This window comes from Hemiscyllium ocellatum, chromosome 42, assembly GCF_020745735.1.
Source record: "Hemiscyllium ocellatum isolate sHemOce1 chromosome 42, sHemOce1.pat.X.cur, whole genome shotgun sequence".
Taxonomy (NCBI): Eukaryota; Metazoa; Chordata; class Chondrichthyes; order Orectolobiformes; family Hemiscylliidae; genus Hemiscyllium; species Hemiscyllium ocellatum.
The window spans coordinates 36810798-36832095 of record NC_083442.1 but is presented as its reverse complement, the minus strand read 5'-3'; the positions used below and the strand labels follow the sequence as shown (position 1 = coordinate 36832095).

Here is a 21298-nt window from a genome sequence, read left to right as displayed (position 1 = left end):
GAGAATCCTAGGACATATCCCATCCGGCCCAGGGGACTTAGCTATTTTCACACTTTCCAGAATTGCTAAAACCTCCTCCTTGATAATCTCAATCCTGTCTAGTGTAGTAGCCTGTATCTCAGTATTCTCCTCGACAACATTGTCTTTTTTCCAGTGTGAATACTGAATTTGAATATTAGTTTGAATTTTGAAAGAAAAAAATCATTTTCTGAAAAAGTCCCAAACTGAAAGATTGTGAACCAGACAGCTCTATTAAAGAAAGAAGGAAGATAGGAGGCTGCAGGCCAGTCAGCTGTCATAGAGAACACGGTAGAATCTCATAGAAGTGGTAGTGAAACAATTCGAGAAAATGCTGAAGGAGAGAATTAATCTCGATTTACAGAGGCAAGATTTGATCAGGGATATCCAGCATGGCTTTGTCAAATATGTTATCCTAGAAATTTGATTGAATATTTTGAGGAGGTGACCAGGTGTGAAGATGAGGGTAAAACAGTAGATGTAGTTGTGGAGATGTGGAAGTGCTAGTAATAAGTAAGGTTACGGATGATACAAAGGTTGGTTGGCCCGGTGGTTGACAGTGCAGAAGAAGGTCTTAGGTCATAAAAGGAGGACATAAATGGATTGCTCAGATGGAATTTAATGCTGATAAATGTGAAATGAGGCTTTTTGCAAGCAGTAAGAAAACAATGAATGATAGGATTCTCGGAAGCTCCGAGGAACAGAGGGTTCTCGGGATGTATGTTCACAATCCCTGGAGATGGAACTCGGAGGTGAAGCAGGAGACCGAGCCCGGAGCTCCATTGCCGATTTAGGAGTTTTAATCCCGGCATTACATACCCGAGCCCGAAGCCGCTGCACAGCGACAGTGGCCCCAGCCTCACCCCGCCAAAGTCAATCAGGGCGGTTCCTCTTTCCCCCTCCCCCTCCCCCCGCCGTCAATCAGCGCGAGGCCACTGCCCCGCCCCACTCCTCCCCCCGCCGTCGATCAGCGTGAGGACACTGCCCCGCCCCGCCCCACTCCTCCCCCCGCCGTCAATCAGCGCGAGGCCACTGCCCCGCCCCACTCCTCTCCCCGCCGTCAATCAGCGCGAGGCCACTGCCCCGCCCCACTCCTCCCTCCGCCGTCGATCAGCGTGAGGACACTGCCCCGCCCCGCCCCACTCCTCCCCCCGCCGTCGATCAGCGTGAGGACACTGCCCCGCCCCGCCCCACTCCTCCCCCCGCCGTCAATCAGCGCGAGGACACTGCCCCGCCCGCTCCTCCTCCCGCCGTCAATCAGCGCGTGGGGAACACTTTCCCACCTCCCCCCGCGGTAAGTCAGCGCGGGGACACTGGCCCCGCCCCGTCCCCACCGCTTTCAATCAGCGTAGGGCGTTACCAGATGACGGGCCGGGAGCGCTCCTATTGGTCAGTGCCGAGAGCCTCGCGGCCTTGTTGTTTTGTACCCGTGGAACCGGCCGCCGGAGTTCGAGAGGAGATCGAGGATAGCAGTTTGGAGCCTAGTAGACACGGGGATTGCCCCAGCTGAGTGGCTCTTTCACTGTTGCACTAGGATGCCCGCCTGCAGTCTGTGAGCCGGAGCAGCATTGCTGACCGAGGCCAGCATTCGTGCTCTTCCCTTAGAGAACTGCGAAAACAAGATGTCCGCCCGGGCGGCCGGAGGAGTGGGCAAGGTATGGGGTGGGGGGAAGAGGGTGGCGTGTGAGGGGAAGAGAGAGGGAGAGAAAGACAGAGGAGGGGGGAGGAAAGAGGTGGGAGGAGATTGGTTAGGAGAAAGACAGAGGGAGATTTGTGGGAGTGGAAGGGATCGGGGAGGAAAGTGGGAGAGAGATGGGGAAAAGTTAGTGAAAGTGAGTGTAGCTGTTTGGGGGAGTTGGAAGTGAGGGGCTCAGTGAAAGGAGAGCGATGGTGAGACCCTGTCGACGCGACATGTACTGGGTTGTTCCCACCGGGCCCTGTCGGAATCCTGCTCTGACACTGGAAGAGTTTATGGTTGAGGGAAAGTCTGGGGAATGGGGTGCAGTTTAGCGGAGGGTACTTTGGTCAGGCTGTACAACGGGGTGGACCAGTGATAAGGGAATTGAGATGCAGTAACTGCAACTTAACTCCGGGTCGAGTTTCTCGTCATCTCTCGTTTACTGCTCTCAACGTCGAATGATATTGCTGGGTCCAGGTGTCGCCGATGTAATGGTTTACAAATGTTCACTTTGCTGCTTGAACTTAAATAGTCTTTCCGGATGTTTTAGAGGTCAGTGATGTTTAGTAAGTTGGCTTCTTATTTGTAGGAAGGCGTTTGGACAGGGCACCATTGTCTTCAAGTGAGGTCTGGTTTCACTTCGATGATGAAACTTTATGGTATGCGCTAGAGGAGAAAGGGTGCAACAAATATTTCTGCTGCTACCTAAGTCGTCATGAAACTAGTAGTCGATGTATTGAGTTTCCATCAACATGTGGCTACGAAAGCACATATCTAAGCTAATTTGTATTTGTACCGTGCGTACCTTGAATTGAACTCGATTATAGCTGCTGGTGCTATCTTTTTATTAAACTCAACAAACGTCTTTAAGTGCTCAGATCTTGCATGGTCAATACGTTCTTAGTAATTCCATTTTGAACTGGAAAAGTACAGACTACGTAGGAAAGTAATCAAACTTTGTTTAACTGACTTGAAGGATTGATTTGAGCTCATTATTTTAGAAGTGAACGGTTATAGTTAAATCTGACACGCTCTTGTTAAGTTTGTGTTTGCAGATTCTTTTCTCGAGGTGGGGGTATGTGAAAATTGTTCGTTCTGCGCAGACAGACAGTGGAAAATAAACACATGCCTTTGTTCCATGTGCATCAACTGGCACTTCTATAACATTCTTTAAGATGGTATTGTACAAGCAAGGAGAGATCTTGAATTGAAAATAGGGAGAGATGTGGCAATAAAAGCCAAGTGTTGGATAAATTTGAGTTTTGACAGCATCTGTGGTTTGAGAAACCAAGTTCATGTTTCAAGTCTGATAGGTCTCTTCTGAATGAATGCTCTAACATTCACAGTACTTAGCTTTTATATGAGAGATGTAACCATATTGAAGAATTTTGGAAAATGTGATGGATGAAGAGCACAGCAGACTTGAGTTGCCAAAGTGGGTGTCATAAGCTGAGACTTGGAGTCCTAGAGATTTCCAGGATGGAAATTGGTCTAACTCGTGTGTGCTGACCAGATATCCTAATTTAGTCCCATTTGGTAGTACTTCGTCCTTATCCCTCTAAAACATTCATATTCATGTAACTATCCAGATGGCTTTTAAATCTTGTGACTGAACCAGCCTCCACCATTTTCTCTGTCAGCTCATTCCATACATGCACCACCCTCTGTGTGAAAAAATGCCCCTTGGGTTCTCTTTATATCTTCTCCTCCTCCTCTCCCCCCCCCCCCCCCCCCCCCCCCCAAACCTATACCCTCTAGTTCCGGACTCCCCCACCCCAGGGAAAATACCTTGTCTATTTATCCTATCTATGCCCTCCATGATTTTGTAAACTTCTATCAGGTCACCCCTTGGCCTCTGACACTCCAGGGAAAACACCCCCAGCCTATTCAGCCTCTCCCAATAGCTCAGATCCTCCAACCCTGGCAATATCCTTTCTGAACCCTTTCAAGTTTTACAACATTCATCCTGCAGGAAGGAAACCGGAATTGCACACAATATTCCAAAAATGACCTACCTGATGTCCTGTACAGCCGCAACATGACCTCCCAACTCTTAGACTCAATGCTCTGACTGAAAAAGGAAGGCATGCCAAACGCTGCCTTCACTATCCTTCACTGCCTTCAAGGAGCTATGAACCTGCAGTCCAAGGTCTCTTTGTTCAGCAACACTCCCCAGGACCTAACCATTAAGTGTATAAGTGCTACTTTGATTTGCTTTTCCAAAATGCATCATCTTGTATTTATCGAAATTAAACTTCATCTGCCACTCCTCTGGCTGTTGGCCCATCTGATCAAAATCCTGCTGTACTCTGAGGTAACTTTTTTTGCTGTCCACTGCACCTCCAATTTTGATGTCATCTGCAAACTTACTTACTGTATTGCCTGTGTTCACATCCAAATCACTTATATAAATGACAAAAAGTAGTTAAACCAGCAGCGACCCTTGTGGCACTCCACTGGTAACAGGCCTCCAGTATGAAAAGCATCTCTTCACCCCCCTCTGGCTTCTATCTTTGAGCCAGTCCCGTATCCAAATGGCTAGTTCATGCTCTACTCCACTTGATCTAACCTTACTAACCGGTCTCTCATGAGGAATCTTGTCAGATGCCTTACTGAAGTCCCTCTAGATCACTTTGACAGCTCTGCCCTCATCAATCCTCTTTTATTTCAACAAACTCAATCATTTGTAAGACATTATTTCCCCCACACAAAGCATGCTGACTATTCCTAATCAGTCCAAATACATGTAAGTCCTGTCCTTCAGGATTCCATCCAACAACTTGCCCACCACTGACATCAGGCTCACTGATCTATAATTCCCTGGCTTTTCCTTACCACCTTTTTTAAGTAGTGAAACCACATTAGCCAACCTCCAGTCATCTGGCACCTCGCCTGTGACTATTGATGATTGAAATATCTCCACAACGGGCCTAGCAATTGCTTCCCTAGCTTCCCAAAGAATTCTGGGGTACATCTGATCAAGTCTTGGGGATTTATCCAGCTTCGAGAATAACGTATTTTAAGGAAAAATATACTCAGTCACCAAGTTAGGAATAACTTGGCTGGTGCAGAGTGAACTTACATTGATTCTCCACCAGAATACATCTTTTGTTTCACTTGTTTCTCCTTTAGAGTCCTAGAAGAATGCAGGTTTCCTGTTTTTGCTGTATGATTCGCAACTTTACAGTTTTGGACTGCCCACTAGAAACTAAGTTGAAGACTGCTGAGGTTAATTGCAATTAAAATCGATGTAATTAATTGGAGAGGAGAGGCTTTGATTCAGTCTGGACAAGATAGCAAACCAAATAGATGTCTCACAGAATCTCAATTGTATTATGTTATTTCATTATTTTTCAGCCTCCTGTCTGGTAGTGGTAAATGTGCCAAATTGCGCTCTCTTTAATGTTGTCAATTTCAGGGAAGTCAGTTTTATGAACCTTTGCAACACTGATCTCTAAATAATCTGTTTCAGCACTTGTCCTTTAGGACTGATGCTTGCATTTGGGATTGCATTCAGTAATTCTGGCAACCTCCTATAAAACTGCATAGTCCCTACTTATGTGTCAAAGCTGAGTACAGTGAGTGAAACTGAGATTGTTTCAGTTTTCAGTGTCATTTCCTGTAATTGTTGAATTTTGTAGTTTTACACAATGGCGACAACTGATTTTTATGCGGCTTCTAATGAAGGAAAACATTCCCAGGCAAGAACAAAGCAGGCGAAGTTAGTCAGATAGTCATAGAATAAAACAACATGGAAACAGACCTTTCAGTCTAACTAGTCTACACTGACCATGTGTCCAAGCTGAACTAGTCCCACTTGCATATGTTTGATCTATATCCCATTCATGTACTTATCTAAATGTTTTTTAACTGCTGTAATTGTACTACTTTGTGGTGGTTCGTTGCACATAATGCACTCTGCATAAAAAATAATGTTGCCTTTCACATCCTTTTTGAAAAGTTTCTTTTCTCATCTTAATAAAAAAAGTCCTCCGGCTTTGAACTTGCCCACCCAGGGGAAAAGACCCTTGCTGTTCCCCTTATTTATGCCCCCTATGGTTTTATAAACCTCTAGAAGTTCAACCCTCAACCACTTATGCTTCAGTGAAAAAGTCCCAGCCTATCCAGGTTATTTTTATAACTCGAACCCTCCATACCTGACAATATCCTGGTGAATCTTTTCTGAACTCTCTCCAGTTTTATAACATCCTTGCAGGGCAACCAGAATTGCACACAGTACTCCAGAAGAGGCCTCACCAATGTCCTGTAACAACCTCAACATGACGGCCTGACTGCTATGCTCAAAGATCTGAGCAATTGACAAGCGTGTTAAAAGCCTGAACCATCCTGCCGATCTGTGACACAAATTTCAAACCAGTAGCTTTGTCAAAAAAGTGAATTTTATGGAGGTCCTTCACAAGCAATGTATTGCGGCAGAGGAATTTGAGGATTCCAGAAGGGTCCTGGCCAGTTTTTTTTGGCATCAGCGTGCGCTGAAGCGAGTACACCAAAAATCAGTGGCATGGAATATTTCATAGGGAAAGTAGATAAGAGGGTTTGCAGAGTCTGGAACCATGAAGCAATCACAGAAATCAAATTCTAGCTTTGGGGTTATAGTATCCAGGAGTCAATGTTGGCTGTGAGGTGAGTAAAGATATTGGCAGCTGTGTTTTTAACAAGGTGAATGTAATATTTTACAAGAGTAGAGGATGAAAAGCCAGACAGCTGAGCCTTGGAATAGTAAAATTTGGATGCAATAAATCAGGATCTCAGCTGTAGATAAATGCAGTCTGTGTTAAGAGTGCATGAAATTATGGTGATAAAAGTAAGTGTCTTTGTGATGGAGAGAATATGGTGGTATTGGAGAGATTAAGAGAATTGGAACTGGCTGTGATTTGACCTCATTTGTGGATGATCTTACCAAGTAGTAGCATGCAAGGTGGAGAGGCACCTAGAACAAATGTTCAGTGGCTCAGGAAGTCATGGGATCATGGGCAAAATGGTCAGCTACAGATTATTTGCCTAACAGCTGATGTGAGGCAATGAAGCTAAATGGGGAAAGTTGAACTTTAGGTAATGATGTCAAAGGCTGCAGAAAAGCAGTTGTGGGGTCAAGAATGAGGGTCATGAGTGGCGTCCAAGGAGATGGCTTCAGGGAGGTTTAAATTTTGGAACAAATTGAAGTGAGATAAATGTAGTGAAGTTGTAAGGATTACCTTAATCTTAAATATATAGTAAATTGAGTTCTTTTTGTTCATTGGAGAGATTGGGGTTAAAGGAGATGCTCGATAGTGCAGATAACCTGCATGTTATCTTTGCTCCCTGGTACATTTTTTATGAGAGGGGGAGATTTAAATCATAATCTGTTGAAATAGCATAATACTAAAAATGCTAGAGATCTAAAATGAAAGCAGAAGGTACTGGAAATAGTCAGCAGGCAAGGCAGCAATAGTGGAAACAGTTGACTGACTTGTTGAGAAGTCACAGACATGAAATGTCTGTTTTTATTATCACTTGAAATCTGTTGATGTATAGGTTAATAGTTTCTATGCCAGAAAGCTGAAGTTTGTGCCCCTTAACTTTCAGTCACCTAGGATGCGGGCTGTACTCTGAATTGACCAAATTGGTCATGGGCATGGTTTACAAAACAGAACAATGGCAAAGCATGATGATGAATGGAGAACAAAAGTTTATTGGTTGGAATTTAGAAAGTGCAGTTGTAGTGATTTGTTGGAAGGATTTTGAAAATGTTTAGCAGAAGCATTTGCAATCAAAGCAGTTTTCTGCTGAGTAAATTGTTTTGTGCAATGTATGTTGCAACTACTTTAAAGATAAAAAACAATTTTGTGCCTTAGTGTTTGTTTGAATTTCTAACTCATGAATTCTACTGTATGGAAATATATAATTATTCCAAACGCGTAATGAGATATTTCAAATTATCTGCTCTACATCAACCTCTCTCTCAAGACAATGAAATAAAGCTCTGGCATTGGGGTGTTAATGCTGTTAATATTATCAGTGTGTGCCTGGAAATGGAAGCCAACACCAACTCCAATAAAGGGACCAAAACTGTGCGCAAACTTGAAGGTGTGATCTCACCAATACTTGAATAACTGAAGCATAATATTGTGTATATTCATATATAATTTGTTTTTAAAGTTTTTGTCACAGTGAACACCTCCACACTTTCCCACGTCATTGAAACATAGAAAATATGAGTGCAAGTAGGCCTTTCAGCCCATCGACTCTGCCATTCAATGAGATCACAACTGATCTGATAATCATGATGTGGAGGTGCAGGTGTTGGACTGGGGTGGACAAACTCAGATGTCGTGTGACACTAGGTTATAGTCCCAACAGGTGTATTTGAAAATACAAGCTTTTGGAGCACTGCTCCTACGTCGGGTAGTTAGTGCCACAGTCTGACTCCAGACTGGAACAAGGCAGACTCTAACTTGGCATTTAATGCATTGAACTGAGTTGTCACCTTTTGGTTTTTATACTGATAAAACCTTAAATTATCTTAGGCAGTAAATTCTGGGGTTTACATATTCATCAATCGAAACCTGCATCACTGTTCTAAGTGATTACAGACTTAACAGCCATCTAGATTTGTCTAATACATTGCATTAGTTGTATGACACTGATCTTTCTCATAAATTCTGTGCCCCGTGTATCCTGCCCCACTAGCTACCTATGAAGGATCTGTTTTCAAATAGATCTAATAATCCTCAATTCCACATTCCTGCCTTCTACCCATAACCCTTGATTCCTTTTACTTATTAACAATGTCTACCTCAGCCTTGAATATTTGTAATGACCTAGACTTGACAGCTCTCTGTGGGAGAGATTTCAATAGATTTATTACCTACTGAGAGAATTAACTCTTGTGAATTAAGTGAGTGACCCTAGCTTCTGAGAATAGTCCCTTAGGTCCTAGACTCTCCCACAAGGGAAAACTGCCCCTTCACATAGAGTCATAGAGATGTACAGCAAGGAAACAGACCCTTCAAATCCTCTTAATGGTATATGTTTCAATAAGTTCACCTCTCATTTGTCTAAAGTCCAATGAGTACAGGTCCAACCTAATTCATTTGTCCTCATAAGAAAATCCGCGGCACGGTGGCACAGTGGTTAGCACTGCTGCCTCACAGCGCCTGAAGACCCGGGTTCAATTCCCGACTCAGGCGACTGACTGTGTGGAGTTTGCACGTTCTCCCCGTGTCTGCGTGGGTTTCCTCCGGGTGCTCCGGTTACCTCCCACAGTCCAAAGATGTGCGGGTCAGGTGAATTGGCCATGCTAAATTGCCCGTAGTGTTAGGTAAGGGGTAATGTAGGGGTATGGGTGGGTTTCGCGTCGGTGTGGACTTGTTGGGCCGAAGGGCCTGTTTCCACACTGTAAGTCTAATCTAATCTAAAACCTTGTGAATCTTGTCTGGATTGTATAAATTACAAATCTATCTTTCCTAAGATAAGGGGACCGATCTGTTCACTGCATTACGTGCAAAGCTTTTATGGTAGATTTTTATGATTCATGCACAGGAGATGCTTTTTTTTTGCAGTTCTCCATTTAAGTAGTAATCAGCCCCTCCAATCTTTCCACCAGAATGCATTATACAATTTTTCAAAATTATATTCCATCTGCCCCGTTTTGTTCATTCACTTAAACTATGTTCTTTGGCAAATTCTCAGGGCGGTAAGGCAGCTGAGTGGTTAGCACTGCTGTCTCACAGCACCAAGTACCTGGGTTCAATTCCTGCCTTGGGTGACTGTGTGTAGTTTGCGTGTTCTCCCTGTGTCTGCGTGGGTTTCCTCTGGGTGCTCTGGTTTTCTTCCACTGTCCAAAGACGTGCAGGTTAGGTGAATTGACCAAGCTAAATTTGTCCATAGTTTTCAGGGCTGTGGAGGTTAGGTGCATTGGTCAGGAGTAAATATAGGATAATAGGGTAATGTAGTGAGTCTGGGTGGGATACTCTTTGGAGGGTAGGTGTGGACTTGTTGGGCCAAATGGCCTGTTTCCACACTGTAGGGATTCTTCTGATTGTGTTAGACTCACCACTTGCTTTCTCACTTATTTTATATTACCTACAAACCTGGCTAATGCTGTCAGTTGGGTTTTCTCAATCTACTTTAGATTAAAGTCAACCATGTACAGTTCTTTTTGTGTGTCGTCATTATCTTGTGGTTTATTCTTTATGGTGTGACGCAGCTACTGTACCTATAGACTACTTCCACCAGTGTTGACTTCCCTTGTTGTTTCTGACCTCTGCCCATATGGATTCTGTCTTTTCTTAAGACCATAAGACATTGGAGTATAAATTAGGCCATTCAGCCCATTGCATCTGCTCTGCCCTTCAGTCATGGCTGATAAGTTTTTCAACGTCATTCTCCCACTTTTTCCCCATAACCCTTGATACTTAAGAACCTATCTATCTCAGTCTTAAATTTACCCAGTGACCTAGCCTCCACAGCCTTCTGTGGCAATGAATTTTGTAGATTCACCACTTTCTGGCTGAAGAAATAACCTCTTATCTCCATTCTAAAAAGTCTTCCCTTTACTCTAAGGCTATGCTGTCTGGTCCTGGTCTGTCTTACCAATGGAAACATCTTCCCAACATCCACTCTGCACAGGCCATTCAGTATTCTGTATAGAGTCATAGAGATGTACAGCATGGAAACAGACCCTTTGGTCCAATCTGACCATGCTGACAAGATATCCCAACCCAGTCTAGTCCCACCTGCCGGCAGCTGGCCCATATCCCACCAAATGTTTCCTATTCATATACCCATCCAAATGCCTCTTAAATGTTGCAATTGTACCAGCCTCCACCACATCCTCTGGCAGCTCATTCCATAAACGTACCACCCTCTGCGTGAAGTAGTTGCCCATTCGGGATCTCCCCCATTTCTGTCTAAACTCAAGTGTATATACCCAGGCTCTTTAAACGTCCCTCATATGTTAAGCTTCTCATTCCTGGGACCATTCTCACAAACTTCCTCTGAACACACTCCAGGGCCAGTACATCCTCCTTGAGATATGGTGCCCATAAATGAGCACAATACTCTAAATGTAGTCTGACCAGAGCCTTATAGAGCTTTAGAAATACATCCCTGCTTTCATATTCAAGTAATCTCAAAATAAATGTCATGATTGCATTGCCTCTCTGCCTACTGACTCAACCCACAAGTTTACCTTGAGAGAATCCTGGACTAGAACTCCCAAGTCTCTTTGCATGTTAGACTTCAGAAATTTTTCTTCATTTAGAAAATAGTCCACGCCTGTCGTCTTCCTATGAAAGTGCATGACCTCACACTTTTCAATGTTGTACTCCATCTTCCACTTCTTTACCCACTCTCCTAACCTATCCAAATTCTTCTGCAATCTCCCTGTCTCTTGAATGCTACCTGTCCCTCTACCTATCTTTGTATCATCTGCAAACATAGCCAGAATGCCCTCACTTCCTTCATTTAGATCGGTAATATATGAAGTGAAAAGTTGTGGTCTCAATACTGAGTCTTGTTGAACACCACTTGTCACCTGCCACCCTGAGAAGGACCCTTTTATCCCTGCTTTCTGCCAGAGAGCCAAGCTTCTATTCGTGCTAACACCTTGGTTCTGACACCATAAGCCCAAGTTTTATGCAGTAGCCTCCTGTGTGGTATCTTGTCAGAGGCTTTCTTGAAGTCCAGGTCGATAACGTCCATTGGCTGTCCTTTGTCTAACCTCGTTACTTCCTCAAAGAATTCGAGCAGAATTGTCAGGCATTCATCCCCTTGATGAAACAATGCTGACTTGGCCCTATTTTACCATACACTTCCAAATATTCAAAAATCTCATCCTTTGCGATTCCAGGATATTACCCATGACTGAGGTTTAGCTAATCAGTCTGTAATTTTCTATCTTTTGCTTTATTTCCTTTTTAAACTGAGGTGTCATGTTAGTGATTTCCAGTCTTCTGGGACCCTCCATGACTGTAGTGATTTCTGAAAGATCATTACCAACGCCTCCACTATCTCTTAGGCTTCGAACTCTGGGGTGTAGTCCATCTGGTCCAGGTGATTTATCTACGTTCAGGCCATTCATTTTTTTCTAGCACCTTCTCCTCGGTAATGGCCACCATACCTGGCTCTGCTCCCTCACTCTCTTGAATCTTTGGGATGTTACTTGTATTTTCCTAAGTGAAGACTGACAAAGTAATTATTCAGTTCCTCAGCCATTTCCTTGTTCCCCACTACTATCTCTCCAGTGTCATTTTCCAGCAGCCCAACGTCCACTTTTTGCCTCTCTTTTGCCCTTGATATATCTAAAGAAACTCAATCTTCCTTCATATGACTAGCTATCTTATCCAAGATCATTTCTTACTTTGTATTTATTGCATCTCATAATAACAAAGTTACTCCACTACCCTTTTCTTCCTGACTGTCATTTCAAAGTCATTTACCCTTGAATTTTTTTCCCAGTTTTGATCTCCTTGTAGATATTTTCAATTATATCTGTTCAAAGATTTAAATTATGCACATTGAGCAGGTGGAATTCAAGCCCAGGCCTCCTGGCTCAGATGCAGGGGTAGTACTACTGTCTCACAGGGGCTCTTGATCATGTAACAATGTCTATATTACGATCACATTTAACATAGATGGAATCTTAACAATGTATCTTCTCTTTTTTTCAGCTGCTAATTGCTTGCACTGGAACCATTGGTTGAGTCATACAATGTAAATCCTAAAGAATTCAAGTGTATGCCTAATTGTGCCAGATGCTTGAATGTTGTGAGCATTCTGACTGATTCTGCTGCATAACTAGAAAAATGTGTTGCACTCTTGGTACTGTGAAGTAATGAATTGTATTCTAAACTTTCATTTAAGTGTTATAATATGGAAAGGAGCAGAGAAAATGAGCCCTTCAACCTCAGATGTTGAAGATTAAATGAAAAGCCCAAGAAGAGGGAAATGCAAAATGAGGTCAAAATTAGGTTTATTGTGGGAAGTGATAAGGACCTGGGCATTGTGCTGAGAGAACCATGTGCAGCTCAAGCAGAGATGTTGAAAAATAGGGAAAAGTCACAAGAGTTTGAGGGAAATAAGTCAGAGACTGATGGGCGAAAAGGAGGCAGGAGCAAGTCCACAGCAACTCAAAGGTGAAGAAAAAGACTATAAGAGACAGAAGGAGCTGGGATAGATCCAGTTGTGTAAGTTGGTGGTCTGGTTATCTGAGATTTCCTTTCTGCATTTAATACATAGAACAAGTTTCTGCATTTAATATATAGAACAAGGTGGCAGTATGAAATTTCCTAATCGGGTACAGTTTGGGGAAATTTTCTCACCTTTTTTAAAAGCAAAGAACTGCATGGTTAGCACTATCCTGCTGGAAGAGTAATTGGTCAAACTTGTTGAAGCCTTGTACTTAATTTTATATGGGGACCTGAGTGCCAAATAGACCCAGTGCTGGGGAGGAACCTGTCTAATTGAGATTTAAAAGGACAAAACAACAGCAGAGGTTAGCCAGATCGCTGTAGTGATGGTGTCCCGAATGACATGGATCAAGCAAGGATGCAGGAAGCCCTGAACAATCCCTCACTGGCTGGATAATTAGGAGATAATTAGGAGGGCGGCACGGTGGCACAGTGGTTAGCACTGCTGCCTCACAGCGCCAGGGACCTGGGTTCAATTCCCGCCTCAGGCGACTGACTGTGTGGAGTTTGCACGTTCTCCCCGTGTCTGCGTGGGTTTCCTCCGGGTGCTCCGGTTTCCTCCCACAGTCCAAAGATGTGCGGGTCAGGTGAATTGGCCATGCTAAATTGCCCGTAGTGTTAGGTAAGGGGTATATGTAGGGGTATGGGTAGATTGCGCTTCGGCGGGTCGGTGTGGACTTGTTGGGCCAAAGGGCCTGTTTCCACACTGTAAGTAATCTAATCTAATCTGGCAAGGCAACACCTGTCCACTGATGTGGAGGGACAGTAAGATCAAGAATAGAGATAGAGATGTGGGAAATACCTCACCAAATTGAGGGACTGAAAGGCAATGCAGTGGGAGATGGACAGCCAAAGGTTACAAGACAGATTAGAGATTAATCTCTCCACAAAGCAACAGAACAGGAAAAGAAAGTATTCTTGAAGTTCCACTGACCATGTGACCACATCAAGACATGTTTGTGCAGATGAAACTGAACTAAACACAGCACAGTCATCTGGTGAGTGCCTGAGAGGATGGCCCGTTAGAGGGTAACTAGGGAATCAGTTGAGAATGAAGGACTGGCAGCTTTCCCAGTTGAATGCTACTGACCATAGTTTAGGTAATAAAATCTAACTTGAATATCTACCTGGCAGGCCAGCTGTTTCAAGAAATCCACTGGAGTCTGTCCCACTAACGGTCCAACACATGGACATGGGATAGCATCCACTTATCAAAAATACTGCCAGCTGAGCCCCAACAAACTGGCACAAGTCAGGCAGGAAATTCCACACGTAATAAACCATAAAACAGTTGAGCCCATCCGAGCAGTTGGAACATCCAGTGCACTAGTCATTCAGGATGTAATAAAGATATGTCCAGGACTGATTCCTGTAATGACAACATCCCTGTCTGCTCTATAAACCAAAGGCTGCACAATCAGATGGGTCACTCTTGGAACCTCAGCAAAATCAACATTTTAACAAGATACTGGCAAATCCCCATGACCCCCACAGTGAGTGAAGTCTCTCCTGGAAAGCCTATGTCACAGCATGGACATATCCATTTTCCTTAATGCCCCAGCAGCTTTTCATAGGCTGATCAACGAGGTAATAACTGGACTGAGCAAGAATGTTGTGTACCTAGGAAACCTGACCGTTAACAGCATCAAAAAAAGTCATTTGGAAAGAGGTGTTGCCAAGTGGTCAATCTGTATTGTATAGCATAAACGTGTAATTGCTGACAGCTTATCCTGCAGGAAAGTTGCGTTGCACTTAATAGTTGTGTATATGGCTTTCAAGAGTGAAAGATAGAATGAATGCCTACCCACACGTTTTCTTCAAGAAAAACTGTTTTAAAAATGGTGCATGATTAGTGACTTGATCATGTGCTGAAACATCAGAGCAACAGATTTCACAGCATTTTGTCATATCCTTTGGTTGTCATATCCTAAAGGCTGTAAGTTTTTTTTTATAATACTCAAACCTCTGCAAACAATCTTATTTTGTCTTAGCGTTTGGCATTAAGAGGCATAACCATTTCTTCTTACCTAGTACAGTTGTCCATGTTAACTAGTTATTGCATCTTCCTTGAATAAATTTTGTTTTGACAAAGCTGAAGTTTTAAAAATTTATTGAATTTTATTAAACCACCTAAGGAACTGCATTTCAACTCCTTTGGTTCCTGACCTGAACTGCCATTGTCAAACTTGTTCCTATCTGTTCTTTTTGACCCCAAGATTATCTTCAGAACAGATATCCTTTCCAATGAGAAAATTACTGAGGGGCGGATCCATCATCTCTGGCTAAAAAAGCATATCATTGTTTAAAGTCAGGTGGCAACTCAAAATTGGAGGAGCAAGAAAAAGAAAGTGGGAAAAATGAAGTATGGGAGGAATTCGGCGAAAATGCTAAAGAAGCTCGTCCGAAGAGAAACAGTTAACGTTTCGAGCCTGATGTGACTCTTCTCTGCAAGATTTTCTGTTTTTATTTCAGATTACTAGCTTCTGCAATATTTTTACTTCTAATTTGAGTTAACAAAATGAGCCTTGGTCCAATAGTAATGAGATTGTAAAATTAATGGACAATAAGGAGATGGCAGATGAATTGAATAGTTATTTTGTGTTGGCTTGCACTCCAGAGGATACGAGTATCATCTCAGAAGCAATGAAAAGTGTTGTGGGAGGGCAAGAGGAACTTAAAAAAAAATCACCACAGAAGTGGCACTGAGTAAATTGGAGTTGTGGGCTTACAATCATTCAAAAAATGATTGAGACAGAAAGCAGGAAACTGCAGATCAGAGAGCCTATCATCTGTCACACGGAATGTCAGAAGCTAAAAATGATGAAAGGAATTGTAGGAGCGCACATAAATAAATTCAGGTGATTGGGCAGAGTCAACATGGTTTTGTGAAAGTGAAGTCATGTTTGACCAATCTATCAGTGTTCTTTGAGTGTGAAACTCGTGCTGCAGATAAAAGGGAACAGATGCATGTACTATACTTAGATTTCCAGAAGACATTTGCTGAGCTGCCACTTGAAATGTTCGTATGTAAACTTGAAGCTCTGGTATGGGGAACATATTGACATAGATAGAAGATTGACTGCTAACATGAAGCAAAGCGTAGGCATAAATAAGTCTGTTTTGGGTTGGTGAGATGTAATGAATGGTGTATCACAGGGATTGGTGTTGGGACCTCAATTGTTTCCAATTTAAAAAAAAATTAGAGTTGGAATGACAGAATATAATAGGTTCCCAATCTGCTGACAAACCAAAGGGAGGTTAGAAAGCGAGCTATGAAGAGGGCACCAAACTACAAAAATATATAGATTGGTTAAGAATTGGTAAAAATCTGTCAAATGGAGTATAATGTGAGAAAAGTGAAATTATTCCATCAGCCTCCCACCCCATACACGTACACAAAATAAATGGTGTTTTTAAAAAAAAGGGGAAGCGGTTCAAAGAGCCTAATTCACAAGGTTTGCAGAAATAGTCCTAGGGACAAAAAACTGCAGATGCTGGACTCCAACATCGACAGGTAGGAGGCTGGAAGAACACAAGGCAGGCAGTATCAGGAGGTGAAGTCAACATTTCGAGTGTAACACTTCAGGACTGGAGGTGGGAAGGGGTACTAAAATGGGTGGTGACTGGGACACTTCTGCCAACTCCAACTAGACTCCAATGTCAAGAACATCTTTCTCTTCCCACCCCTCTCTGCCTTCGACAAGGACCGTTCCCTTTGACAGTCCTTGGTTTGTGCCACTCTCCCCACCGACTGAACCCCTAGATACCATTCCCTACAACTGGAAAAGTGCAGAATGTGCCAGTACACCACCCCCTCACCTCCATCCAGAGTCCCAAACAGTCCTTCCAGGTGAGACAGACGTTCACCTACCTCACCTAGTTTACTGCATCAGGTGCTCCCAATGTAGTCCCCTTTACATCTGGGGCACCAAGTGTAAACTGTGGGAACGGTTCGCTGTGCATTACAACTGAGTCTGCAGGGGCCGACCGGAACTCCCAGACACCGTCCATTTTAATTCCTCTTCCCACTCTCTTTTCAACATGACCATCCTTGGCCTCCTCCATTGCCGCAATGAAGCACACCTCAAATTGGAGGAACACCACCAATTCTGCCTGGGCAGCCTATAGTCTGGAGGACTCAACATTGAGTTCTCCATTTTCAAATAACCTCCCTTCCCATCCCCTCCTTTCCATTCCTCCCAGCCATGAAACTAATTCATTCCTCCCATTGACCAAGCAGGTTGTACCCTCTACCTGTCTTCACCTATCCCCACTTCACCACCCTGCCTCCACCACTGGCTTTCTCTGCAGCTCCCCCTACATCCACCCCCAGTCCTGAAGAAGCGATAGTCGTAGAATCACAGCATGAAGATAGATCATTTGGTCCAACTCGTCACCTACAAACAAACCCCATCACCATAGATATATTTCCCTCCCCACCCCTATCCGCTTTCCGTAAAGACCATTCCCTCCACACAGTACCTTGTTAGGCCCATGTCTCCCCACCCCACCCCCAACAACTCACTCTCCCCTGCCACCACAGGAATTGCAAAACCTGTGCCCACACCTCCCCCTCACCTCCATCCAAGACCTAAAGGAGCCTTCCACATCCATCAAAGTTTCACCTGCATTTCCACACATCATTTACTGTATCTATTGCTCCCGATGCGGTCTCCTCTGCATTGGGGAGACAGGACGCCTACTCGCAGAGCGCTTCAGAAAACCTCTCCAGGACACCCGCACCAACCAACACCACTACCCCATGGTTGAACACTTCAACTGTTCCTCCCACTCTGCTGAGGACATGCTGCCTCCATCACCACTCCCTTACCACCTGATGTCTGAAGAAAGAACATTCCATCTTCTGCCTCAGAACCCTTCAACGTGGATTTCACAAGTTTCCTTATTTCCCCTCTTTCTTTCCCTCCCCACCCCCCTACCTTCTCCCAGTTGTAACTTGCAGCTCAGTAGTGCCCTCATGACCTGTCTCTCCTGTCCATCTTCCTTCCCACCTATCTGCTCCACACCCTTCCAACCTATCACCATTAACCCCATCTCCATCCATCTATTGCACTCTCAGCTACCCTCCCCTCCAGACCCACACCCTCCCATTTATCTACTAACTTCTGAGGCTCCAAACCTCATTCCCGATGAAGGGCTTTTGTCCGAAACATTAATTTCTTTTTTTTCACTGCTCCTTTGATGCTGCCTGACCTGCTGTGCTCTTCCAGCACCACGCTCTTGGCTCTTCTATTCTTCAGTCTTTTTTTCAGCAGGCTCTTGGTTGACTGGCCTTTAGGAGAATGGAAGGGGGCTGATTGAAATGTGTAAAACTATGACTATACAGACTTGAATACAGTGTGGATATTTTCCCTGGTTGTTGAGTTTAGAACCAGAGAGCTGCTCTGGTTGCTCACAGTTGAGAAGATGAACTATCTCTTTGCTCAGAGGGTGGTCAACCTATGGATTTCAGGACGGGAGGCCAGGACACTCGGTGTATTCAAGAAAGCGATAGATAAAATGTTTAGATATTAAAGGCAGCAAAGTGTACGGAGAGTTACTGGAAATATTGCTTTGAGATAGATGATCAATCATGATGTTGAACAGTGAAGCAGGCCCAAAGGACTTAATGGCCTAATCTTGCTTGTAGTTTCTTTATTTCTATCTTTTAACTACTTTGCAGGAGGCATAAACAGTTAACCAGTAATTAAGAGACTTTGTAGTTAAGTGTTGTAACTTGCAGTAACTGGTGAGGGAAAATAAACTGGCTTTCTTCAGGAGAGACAAGTATTTTAGGTTATGAATAAAGTATATTCTTAATATATGTAACAAAATAAGTACAGGTCTATACAGACTTTGCAGAAAAGCAGTGGAATTTTGACATTCATTGTTGATGCTTCAATTTACTTGTTACAGAAGGGTATTTTCTTGTCATGAAAGGAAACTATTTACATTCCTTGAGGGGGTCTTGGATCTGAACAGAATCTCAGACTTTAAATGGTGGCCTTTCCCAGTAAGCCGCTGCCTGAAGCTTTATTCCCACCCAAAGTCTAGTGCTGCATCTTCAAATTTACCATCTGCAACACACTGAAGCACCGTCTGTCAATATCGTGCACACCCTACAAGCTGTTCAGCTACCCAAGAGCCAGTTAGATAGTTGTGGTCAGATTTGCCTAAGTTGTCCTAACTAGTTAGAACGATCTGAACTAATCAGCAATCTGTTGCCAGCCAGCATTCACTTTCTGCATACCTCCTGGTGCCAGCTCAACTACAAATAGTCTCATTCAATGTTTGAACAAAGCAACTGTGTAAGCTTGACTTAAAATAAGTTTCAGTAACTTGATTGTTAAAACCTTGGTTTTAAATCCACCCCTTCTCCATGATAATCCATAATGAAAAATGCAGAAAAATTAAACAAAATACAGTCTTTACACTTTGAAGACTTTCTGACTCCACCACTCTTGGAGGCAGTGTGTTCCAATTCCAGTCTCCCAACTTCCCAACTCCCCTTAGCCTTCTATTTCTAGCTTTAAATATATGCTCTTAGTTGTTGACTCCTGTACCAATGGAAAATCTGTCTGAGGTACACATTGATCTGGGTGCCTTGGTGTATGAATCACACAAGGTTAGTGTACGGCTACAGCAAGTACTTAGGAAAGCTAATAGAATAAAGTGAGTGTGTACAAAAGTAGGGAGGTTACGATTCACTTGTACAGGGTATTGATGAGATTACATCTGGGGTACAATGCACAGTACTGTCATCACTTTATTTAAGGAAGGATATAAATATGTTAAAGGCACTTAGAAGATTAATGTCTGGAATGACTGATTTCTCTAGTGAGGGCAAGTTGGCTAGGTAGCATCTTGGAGTTAGAGTTAAAAGTGATTTTAATTGAAACAGTATTGTGAGAGTCCTTGACGAGGTATATGCGGATAGGATGTTTCCACTTAATGAAAGAATCTGCTAATAACAGTCACTTGCAATTATAGTGTCATACAGCTTGGAAGCAGATCCTTCAATTCAATGCAGATCATAATCCCAAACTAAACCAGTCCCATCTGCTTGCGCTTTGCTCGTATCGCTCCAAACATTTCTTATTCAAGTAGTTATCTAAATGTCTCTTAAACATTGTAACTGCACCTGCATCGACCACTTCCTCTGAAAGTTCATTCCATGATCTTCTACCTAACCATTTATATTTACTCTGTAAAACCTTGATCCTTTTCCTAACTGTCATTCCTATCAATGTGTACACTAACTTCTGGTTTCTCACTCTCCTATTTATCAATTTGTTTCAAACATTTTGAGATGTCCTAAATCCTGGCACCAGGAAAGTGACATGCTATCCTAGATTCATGTTCACTGCTGTAGAATCTCCTGTCTGGGCCCTTGACAGAAAAATCTCCTAAAGCAATTATTTGAAATTTTGATAAACCCTGCCTAACATAAGAGACCTTCTTAGTGCCCAAGACCTGACTGTCTCTTGTATTTTCCTGTAAGAGATATTGTTTTCAAAAATACCCTAAATTGAGTATCTGTTTGAGAGAGGGATAGCCATATGAGACTTCTGAACTACCTTTTACCTTCCCTGACAGTCACCCACTTAGCTGACTGATCCTGCTGTGTGATCACTTCTCTAAATCTACTAGCCATCTAACTCTGCAACTCTTGTATGTCCTCAATGTCATTAAGCCTAAAAGGAATCAGCTTACAATAGCACCTTTTATAAATGAAATAATTTAGTTTTCTTTATCCAAAGAGTTAACATTAAGCATGTTTAAAAAAAAACTGTTTAAAAAATTTATAAAATCTTAAATAAAATCAACCACTTAGCTGGACAATTGAATTTTAAAAAAGACTCCTGCTCACATGGTCCAGCAGAGAACTTTCAATGTTCTGATTTTAAAAATCTAATTCCAGAGCTGTCCATGCATAGGTCTGTCCAAAAGCTCTGTAAATGCAACTCCATTTTTGAAGAAAACTCTCTTCTATGTATATAATTTTATAGGAAAGAAAACTGAGCTATCCACGTGTAGGCTCTCCAAAAGGTCCATTAATGGAATCCATTTGAAAAAAAGCTTTTTTCTTTTTGTGATTTTGACTGTAAAAGAATTAAAATGAATCAAAATAAAAATCTTATGACTGAAATATAATACCTAAGAAATCTGGAAGTAAGTCTAGAAATAAACCTGAATCTCAGGAGCAGCTGCAAGATCAATGCTACTCTCAGCCCACCATTTTAGAATCCGTAGATGAAATATAAGAGACAGCATATTCATTGATGCTCTCACTGCCTTTAGCGAGAGGTGGGCATTGCAGGGGATACAGTGTTTTATTTTCCGATGTAACTTCGTTTTGACTTCGCCCCTTCGTGCTCTCCCTACCACCCATCTGCCCTCACTTTTGGTG

At 42.9% G+C, this 21298-nt stretch overlaps 1 protein-coding gene across 5 annotated transcripts in view; it reads left to right on the top strand.

Moving 5' to 3' along the window:
- Positions 1 to 1403: 1403 nt before the first annotated feature.
- tjp1a (tight junction protein 1a) overlaps positions 1404 to 21298 on the top strand; it is a 198024-nt gene continuing 178129 nt past the window's right edge. For 2 of the 5 annotated variants that reach the window (XM_060853901.1, XM_060853896.1), the window contains exon 1: positions 1404 to 1673. In XM_060853901.1, coding sequence (XP_060709884.1) covers positions 1641 to 1673 — 33 coding nt within the window. In that variant the 5' untranslated portion in view covers positions 1404 to 1640. Of the gene's footprint in view, positions 1674 to 1839; positions 2249 to 21298 lie in introns of those variants that run through there. The other 3 variants (XM_060853902.1, XM_060853899.1, XM_060853900.1) reach the window with 2 other exon arrangements.